We start from the raw sequence: 9,777 nt of genomic DNA, 5'->3' as shown, positions 1-9,777 counted from the left end.
GAACTAAAACAGGTCACCCAGGCCAAGTTGGGCTGATGGCAGATATCTGCTCCTTACGCTTGGGTGCATAATGCGACTCACCACAATGTCTTTTTCACAGACCCTTTTTAAAGTTTCTCCACAAAATCCAACAGGTCATGTTTGTTCATGATGCTTTGAGATAAACAATTGTCAAGAGAAAAACATGCAATATGTCTTACAATGTTGCAGTCCTTAAAAATATGACAAGGAGATAACCATGTAGACAAAACCAGAGCATTTAAAATAATCTGTATTCTACAAACATACCAGTGAATGCTATTAATAAGGTAATATGACATAAAACAAAATGAGAAATATATGTAAGACTGTTCCCTTTAGTGTACAGAATTCATGGCAGTTGCTGCACTATTGAGCTACTTACATCTATGACTGTCTGTTCTGGTAATACAAAATGAGGCCAAAGTGTGTCAACTTGTTTCCCACAGAAACCAAAAAATCTACATGAATCACTTTTCTCCTGTGCCCTTTCACCTTATCTACTCCCAGTTCTCCACGAATGTCCTCTTCCTTCTCTAATTATTCTCCTCTTCATTTTGCTTGGCCTTGCACCCAAGCATGCAAGACAGAGAATCCTAGAGGTCCAAGATTCTAGAATGGCTGTTTGCAAGGGGGAGGAGGAGATTACAGTAACTGCCACACTGTATATACTTCTGTGCAAAGAAAAAGGGACAGTATTCAGAATGTCTCTCACATATAAAAGAACTAGATGGCAGGATACCTGTGTGGCCCAAAGAATCAGAACTACCAAATTATGGGAAAAATAACTGCAACCAAAGGCTGGAAGAGGAAAGGTCTGCAACCAGCTCTGTCTGCTAGCTCTCTGGTATTTGCTTCCAACAGGCAGAGTATATTTTGTGAAGCATCAAGCACTGAAAAGACGACTCCTGCTGCTGGAAGATGACAGCAAGTAACATTCATGAGGGTAAGAATGCAAGATCAAGGTTTGTCCTAGACACAATGCCCATAATGGAAAAAAAAAAAAAAAAAAGAAAGCAGAAGAGAAATGTAAGTCCAACCTGGCCCATCCTCGCCCTGCCCAAGGAAGGTAGGAGTCAAGGAGACGAAACTAAAAGAGAAGAGCCTTGGACCACAACATTCTCCACAAGGTACACTCAACAAACTTCACCCTACTCTTTAACCAAGTTACAAAAAGAGCTTCTTAATCCCTACACTTGCTCCTTAAAAGCTGCTATAAGTTCACTAATTAGACAGATACGATTTCAGAACAACTGTAATAGTTCAAACTAGATGGCTCTTTCCTTCCAAAGGATATTTATTAAGATATATATAGCTCTAAGTATATGATACATAAAATATTAATACTCTGTAGGATATAAGTAACTGTTAGTAAATTATATTAATGAATGTCTGTAAGAAATGTTGCAATGATTTTCCTAATGTAGGAGCCTGGGGGAGGTAAATTGGTCTTCTAGGATTTCCTCCCCAGAGCTCAGAAATTTAGGTGTTGTTTTAGCTATCCTACACTCTCTCCATCCACCCCCGCCTTCCTGTTGGGGATCGGACCTCCCTATTGGCTATCTCATACCTTGAAACTGCCTGCTTTGTGACATCATTCTCCTACCAAACCCACTACCACTTGGTAGAGTCTTGGGGTTTCCGTGGAGTTGTCTGTAAATAAATTTGGATCACCACAAGTGACCAGTGACCAGAAACCAGTGACCTTTGTACTGGATACATGCGCCATTCAGCTGCAGCCACTCAGAAATGCTCTGGTGTTGTCTCCTCATCCCTTGTATCTGCAGTTGATGCTTCTTCTTCTTCTCTGACCATGTCAGGTAAGAAAAGAAACTTTTCAAAGTTTTTCATTAGATTTATTTTGCCCCTAAATTTACTAGTAGATTCAAAACAGCACGGAATAATGAGGGAAAGTATTGAACTAGAGCTCTGGAGACCTAATTTCAGTTTTGATTTTGGCATTTACTAACTGTGTGACTTTGGACAAATCATTGACTCTCTCAGAAAGCCTGATTTTTTCCTTATCTGTTACATTAGGATAATACACTGGTTGAACACTCTGATCCCTTTCTTTTCTAATATTGAGCCTTAAAGGGTACCCATGTAGAAAATGAAATCAGAGACTTCTCAAGAGTGTTTCAACAGAAAGACAGAAAAGCCAGGTGACAAAGAAAACTAGCAATATATACCAAGATGTTTCATCTCTAATGGTCTCCCTCCACTAATATTTCGACTACTTGAAAAGAGAAAACAGGGAGAGAGGATGGAGAGTACTGGGCTATAGGGAGGTCCAGAGTCAAATGTAAGGAAGTTTAGGATAGTTTTCATCAACTTTTCACCAGAAAAGTCATACTCTGTTTTTTTTCTTTTACTGCCTCTCTGAATACAGTTGGTACTTGACAGTTTTGAATATAAATACTTAGAAATATGTTCTAGAAATGATGCTTCCTATATACAAGAAACCAAAGTGGTTATCTAGGGGTCTGCTTTTCAATGTTTTATTCTTTCTAATTTTTAAACTATGTAGATGTTTCTCCAATTAAAAATTTTAAATGATATCTTCTAAATTGAATCAGAAGGACTATTTCCTTTGTGTGATATGTAGGTTCTAAGGCAAGGTTACTTTTCATCTTTACAGTTCTTTCCTTCCTAACACACAGAGCACATTGATCAACAGCCATCATTCATTTTTAGATCTTAGCTACCTAAGAAGAAAAAGTCAAGCCCCACATCTCTAATTCCACATTGAGGGAATTCGCTAGCGGTCTAGTGGTTAGGACTCGGTGCTTTCACTGGCAGGGCCACGCGGCACGGCAAAAAAAAAAAAAAAATTCCACATTTATCTAGAACAATATTGTGGAGTCCTTTCAATGTTCTTACGTTTGAAAATCTCTTTTAATTGGATTCTAGTGATGATGGTGTTTTTAGGTTTTGGGATGTCATCTTCTTGGATGTTGAAGATGATTATAATCTAAGCTCTAGGATAAATACAAAAACCTTCTTGATACTTTTTAAGCTTCCTTTCTGCTTATTATATATTTCTATTCTTTGAAACATATATTTCTACCAGGCTTAATACCTGTTACTTGCTGGGTAAAAATATGAATGAGCACAATAATGAAATTCTTTTACACTTATTATCTTGCTGTTTGCTTTGTACCAGTTTTCACTGAAATACTTGCCTGCATATATTGTGGCTACCTATACATTCACATTGATTGAATTTTGTTGCTTGTTATGCATTTTTACTGATATATCTTCTCTGTCTGTATGTATTGGCTAGGAATTCATTCAAAATCACCTTCTATCGTGTTTTTTGGTTAACAGTATTCACTAAAATACAGTGGACAAAATTCACTTTCATAACATTGCACGTATGGTACAGAAGGTCATTTGTTAGTAAACTCATTATGCTTTGATACTTGCCACATACCCCAGTTTTCATAACTATGTATTTTGTTTTCATTATGTAATATGTTTTTCATGATTTTTCTTTGTCTTTCTAGAACTTATTGCATCTTCCTGCATATAAATCATACACAATATATCAGTTTATTCATGTATTAATTATTACTGCTATTATCATTGGTGGTGGTGTCATAACCACTTTACAAATGAGTAATCTGAAGTAATCAGATAACTTTTTTCTTTCCAAAAGCACTTAAGAAATTCACTTTCGGGTAATCATTTTGAGGTAGGATGAGAAACCAGGCTTGAAGAGGGTAAAAATGACTCTTTAAATTTACCAGGTGGACTGAGCTGTATGTGAACTCTAGGTAATAGCGTGGGAACTGCACAAGCAAAGTGAGACACTGAAGATTACAATGGTAATAGCTGTACTGTTTTCTAATGGACAAAAAAACTGCCTATAGTATAAGTTCTATTTCTCCTGCTTTCTGGCAGTATCATGCTCAGAGTAGCGTCCTGCCAAGGAAGTCAGGATACTTCGGTTCTGAAACCTGGTAAGGATACTAACATAATGAGAGAATTTGAACAAGTCAACCCGACCTCTCTGAGCCTCAGTTTCCTTCCTCATGACACTGTGAAAATAGAAGTTCTCTAAGGACCTCCTAGTTCTAAAATGCTTCCAGTCTAGGAAACAGCATAGAAGTCAATACTAGTGCAGGCTGAAGGGAAAGATAGGGTAGGGAGAAGGTTGCTTCCAGCCTAGAGAACAATGTCTGAACCATACCACTTGGGTCTTCTGCCCATCTGTGCCCAACATGGGAGCACAGGCAGTTAATACAGAAGAGTGTAAAACTGCTCAGTCCTTACAACCATCATAACGGTCTGATTTTTGGTTTCTCAGTAAGTATTGACATTAGAGGTGTCCTGATAGCAAGAATCTTAAGATAATGCTGTTCCTCAAACATAGTGAGAATTTATCAATCTCCCTGATTTTTTCATTACCCTCTTGTTCTTATAGAAAATTTCCAAAATCGACCTGTACTTGGAACTCTAAATTCTCTGCAGCACTCTCTTCCTATGGTGAGCAATGCAACTTCCCTAACAGGAAGTGTCTGCAACTTCTCCAGAGTCTCTGCTCCTGCCATTAGTTCAGCATCAGCTACGGCTACCTCTTTCCAGACACTCATGGGTAGTGCCTACCTTCACCAACAGTCTAGCACAACTATGTTATCTGCAGTTACTGACCAGAGCCAGATCTCCACTTCAGCTGCTTCCTATCCAGGTGTTCTTGACTGGGACATCACAGGAAGCACTGAAAAGAATTCTTCTTCACTCGGAGACTTTACTCTGGCAGTCACTGACCAGCACACAGCTGCTTCCTCCATGTTTATGGCAGCCCAGTATGATAAAACTGCAGACCGCAATAACATGGTCCCTCTATATCCATCACTTTCTGCCAGGCTTGCTCAGGGAACACCATCTCAAATTCCCAATCAGGGACACAGCCTGTCACTTCCCTACCAGGAAGGAAGCCAGGTATATTACTATAACTAAGGCACATTGGGGTCTTTACTGTATGGAGAACTTGGCTCCTGCATGCAATCCTATGGCTCTGTGTCATACACATGAAGTAGGGCCTCTGTGCGAAATGGTAATGGTACTAAAGGAGATTCAACCCACAAATATCCAACCACCAGCTTCTACCTCTGGAATCTACTACCCTGTGCCTGCTCAACCCATCACAGAAACAAGTTTTCAAGGTGAGTACAAATAGCAAGAAAGTTGAACAATGAGGTCAGCATTAAAAAATGGGGTCAAGTCTACAGCTGGAAAGTAGTGTACAGACAGGTAGAATTTAGATCCTGAGCCTTTAATAACCACTACCTTCGCTCAGGGCTCTGTTTTTAGACTCTATATTAGAACACCTAGGGCTTCCCTGGTGGTGCGGTGGTTAAGAATCCGCCTGACAATGCAGGGGACACGGGTTCGAGCCTTGGTCTGGGAAGATCCCACATGCCGTGGAGCAACTAAGCCCATGTGCCACAACTACTGAGCCTGCATTCTAGAGCCCGTGAGCCACAACTACTGAAGCCCACGTGCCTAGAGCCCATGCTCCGCAGCAAGAGAAGCTACCGCAATGAGAAGCCCGCACACTGCAACCAAGAGTAGCCCCCGCTAGCCACAACTAGAGAAAGCCCGTGTACAGCAATGAAGACCCAGTGCAGCCAAAAAAATTCATGCATAACATAAATAAGTGCAAAAAAAAAAAAAAATTAAAAAAAAAAGCACACCTAATTGAGGTGGGAAGGTGGGAGGGACTCTCTAAAGGTCATCTATGCTACATGTACAAGAACCCCGAGAGCATACCAATAGGTACCACATTTTTCACTGTTGTAGCCGATCATTCCCCCTGTACTACCACAGTGTATCACTCCCTTCCCTGATCTACTGCTAGAGTCTCTTTGGAAGGTGTTTCAGATCTCTTATTATGATAGTGCCAGTTTACCTGTCCTCACGTCCTTAAATTATACCAGGATTTAAGACCTTGTGGTCCGGGATCCTGTCCAGAGCAAGTAGGCTAAGACTCTGTCTTCGTTTATATGTTTCATCAGGAAGGGCTCTACTCCCTCTCCTAGTTCATGGTGTGAAGTGTTCTTAGCCTTTCAGGAAAGTGGGGAGAATTGAAAGGACTCTATATGAGAATGCTAGGCTTTGTAAAACATTTCATTTTTAAAAAAAAAAGACTCATTTTTTATTTGACTTCTAACAATCCTATGAAATACAAAGAAAGCCAAGAAATCAGTGACATGAAATGATCACCAGTAAGAATTACAACAGTCTCCGCTTATCTCGTAGCATAGGGCACTGTCTGTGATTCTTAAGAAGAGTTAGTAGAAATGCCTTGCCCATCTTGCCCCTAAGCACCAACACAGCAATCACGTACCTTGAAAGGTATGTGATTGCTGTGTTGGTGTTTAGGGGGAGCATCTCACTTACCAGGGAATGACTTCTACCTTGATTCCTTTGTAGGGATGGAGACTTCCCTGGTGATGAAAAATTCCCTGGGATTGCAGCCTCCAAGCCAGACATTTTGTGTGACACAAACTCAAGAACTCCCCAAGTCCTGCAGGGGCAGAAATATTCAGATAATTGAGAGTAACCCACCACCTGAACTTGGGGACATTTCAGGGACAGCTCCAGTCCAGAGTGCCAGTAGTCTCCTGGCCCTGCCTCCAGCTCCAAGCCAGGGAAAAATAGACAGGAAGCACTTGGAGGATATTACAACCAAGTTTTCAAAGCCTCTGGATGCCTACCAGATCCCAAGAGAAAACCAAGAGCCTCCACTACTCCCTTTAGATATCCCTGATATTCACCAGCTCCTGGCCTGCACGGATCCCCTCAGCCAAGAGGAGAAGCCTGGTTCTGAAAATGCTGATCTGGGAAAGAACAGCCTGAGTCTTGAGGACCGAGGGACAGTTGAAAATGGGATGGAATCTAGCAGTGGTTTTGCAGATATTACTACACTGGCAGAGGATATTCACCTTCCCCAGCTCTTTAATTCTTTGAAAGATCTTGATCAATCCAAAGGTCCCAACGTGATCAAAGCCAAAGACACCAGAGCCATTAAGGCGAATCAGGTGCAGGAAAAGACAAGTGTCATAAAGGTTCCCTCTGATCAACCCAGGAAGAACAAACATAAAGCCTCTGAGCCTATCAGTGGTGCTCCCAAGGCCAAAATCTAGCCAAAGAATCCAGAGTGCCTGTTAGGGGGAGAAGTGGTTCTATGCAATGCTGCAGTCAGTGACAGGGCTCCTGTGAACATGGTCAAGGATTCTAAAGGCAAACCTCAGAAAGCTGCATCCAGAAAGATCAGCAAAATGAAGAGCCATGGACAGGAAAGGACCACAAGGACCAGAGGAAGAAAGAAGGCTGAAGAGAATAAGCAGTCAGGGAACAAAGTCAAGGCAGAAGAGAAGCCAACAATTCCCCAGACGAAGCGAAAGCAACACCAAACTGAGCTTATCCAAGAGAGTTTTAAAAAGCCTCGAACCTCCATAGGCATGCGCATGCTGGAGTCTGTGAAGGTTTTTCATGCACTGGGGAAGAAGAATGATAAGAGAACTGGGCTCTCCTCCTGTCGGGTCTTGGGAAATTCAAGCAAACCTAAAGACCCCCAGCCACCCCCAGCTATCCAGCCATGGCGGAATACCCCACGTGAGGGTAAGGGTCCTGAGAAAACTCAAGTCGAAGCCCAGAAACCAGACAGCAGTGCTGAAAGAGAGTGTCCGTCTCCACCCCAGTATGAGCTGCTGCCTCCTGGGAGGGTCAAGTTGATACCTCTGCCTTTCTCTGCCTGGGACAAGCCCCAAGGTCGGCCTGCTCCTCGGAGGCCACAGTCTCTGGCCTCACATCAGCCTGCTGTTGCTGACCGTGCACACCCTGCTTCTACTAACTCAGCTCAATCTGCTGCAGTCAGTTCTTCCCAGCCAGCTCCTGCCTCTTTGCCAGGTCCTGCCAAACCATCTCAGCCAACTGTGACCAACCCAACGTAACCAGGTTGGACCGACCGTACCCAGCCTAGTGTCCCTCAGTCTGCTGCTCCTAGGCCTGCACCCTACAAAACTTTATCTTTCACTTCTCTCCAGCGGGAGCCTGTTCCCCCTGCTGTGACTAAGCGCCAGTCCCTAGCCAAGCTCCAAACCCCATTTCTACTCCAAGACTTCAGCAAGCAACCAGTTCCATGGAGGGAACGCAATGTTCCTGAGGCAGTAATGTCAAAGCCCATCGAAAAAGAGCAGAGGCCAGAGCGGGAGGCCATGAAGAGGCGGGCCCAACAACAAGGTGAGAATGCTGCCAAATACACCTCTTTGGGGAAACTGCAATTTTTCATTGAGAGGGAAAAAGAAATGGAAATTGCTGACTACTACGGATATTTAAAGTAAGAGCTGCTAGGATTGTTGGTGCCACCTTGGGGACCAGCTGTTCTTCCATGTATAGATAAGATAGGTATAAATTTCTCTATTTATTTTGATGTATTTTCAAACAATAAAACTGAATAAATAAATGTAATAGAATTAATAGGTGAGTAATAAAACTTTTGAATTTTGAGATGCTGCTAACTGTGGTGTGTGTGTGTGTTTTTTTTTTTTTTTTTTGATGGGGTTGGAATCAAAGTCTGCATGAGAAAGGAAGGACTGAAAGTTGGATGGGACAATGAAGGAAAGGGGTAAAAACTGAGGAAAGAAAAAGGAACTTGGCCCAGGGCTAGGAAGGCCAAAAGACATTTATGGATTTATGAAAGGAAGCAGGAGTGAGGATGAAATGGCAGAAGTAAAAAGCAGGGTCAGAGGTCAGGGTTGAAAGAACCAAATCTGAGTAGAGTTGAAGATGACAGAAGGTGACTCTAGGTTTACTAGGAGAAATAGAAAAGGTCTCTTGGGGAGGCTGGCTTTAAGTCTCACAACCACCAGATAGGTATTTAAGAAAATAGGAGGTTCAGGACACATCTCTGAAAGGTTTGAGTTGCCTTATTCAGGTGTGATTATAGTGGGGGGATAGGGAAATCTACAAGAGAGGTGGCTAGGGCTCAGAGTTATCCTAGGGGCAGCTGACGACAGGGGCAGAACCAAGGGAACTGCTGCATCAGGAGGCCCACGAATAGGGCCTGGTATGTACATCACCCTGTACTCAACACCTAAGCACCAGGGCAGCTAATGCACTATTCAGTTAATCCTGGCAACGACAGGCAAGGCCAGTATTCCTGTGCCACTTCACTTAGAGAGGTGCAGCAAAGGGCTGAGGTCACGTCGCATGTGGAGGTACAAGGCCTCAACTGGAGGCCCAAATGCCTCCGAAGTCCTCAGTATTTACAAGTGCCCGCAGGCGGCCAACCTGGCTTTCAGAGCACAGCATCCTGAGGTTACTGGTGGACGAGATCAAACTTCTGGACGGGCCTAAATATTATCTTGAGGGGCTTCCTCCATTGACCAGGGTGCGTGCCGCCTTCTGTAAACATCACCATCAACTGAAACGCACAAGAAAAATCCGACGGAAGCGTCCACTCTCACGGGTGAAAGCGGTGGAGGCACGCACACTGGGCAGTCGCTCCAACAGCCACAGGACCCAGGTGCCCAGCGGTTCATGGGTTCCCTGGGAGGCCTTGTGGGGCAGGTCGAGGGAGTGAGGATGGGAGAGAGTGGCAGGGGTGGGCGTCAAAAGGAATATAGTGGGGAGAAGGGAGAGATGGAGACAGTGGATAGTGGATAGTGACCATGGGAAAACTGGCAATTTTCATTTTCAAAATTAATTTTTTGAGATGTTATTCACATGCCATAACACTCACCTTCTGAA

At 43.1% G+C, this 9,777-nt stretch overlaps 1 protein-coding gene across 1 annotated transcript; it reads left to right on the top strand.

Annotated features, from left to right (window-relative positions):
* Nucleotides 1–1,738: 1,738 nt before the first annotated feature.
* LOC309970945 (uncharacterized protein C2orf78-like) lies at nucleotides 1,739–8,402 on the top strand (the record flags this gene model as incomplete). Its single annotated transcript, XM_082853712.1, is given in 7 exon segments — nucleotides 1,739–1,838; nucleotides 4,445–4,977; nucleotides 4,981–5,051; nucleotides 5,053–5,186; nucleotides 6,457–7,166; nucleotides 7,170–7,976; nucleotides 7,980–8,402. Coding segments are annotated over 7 exon segments (2,745 nt in total). The 3' UTR covers nucleotides 8,370–8,402.
* Between the last annotated feature and the right edge of the window lie 1,375 nt (nucleotides 8,403–9,777).

Source organism: Leucopleurus acutus, assembly GCF_964270905.1.
Source record: "Leucopleurus acutus genome assembly, chromosome: 13".
NCBI lineage: Eukaryota > Metazoa > Chordata > Mammalia > Artiodactyla > Delphinidae > Leucopleurus > Leucopleurus acutus.
This window is presented reverse-complemented; position numbering and strand designations above follow the sequence as displayed.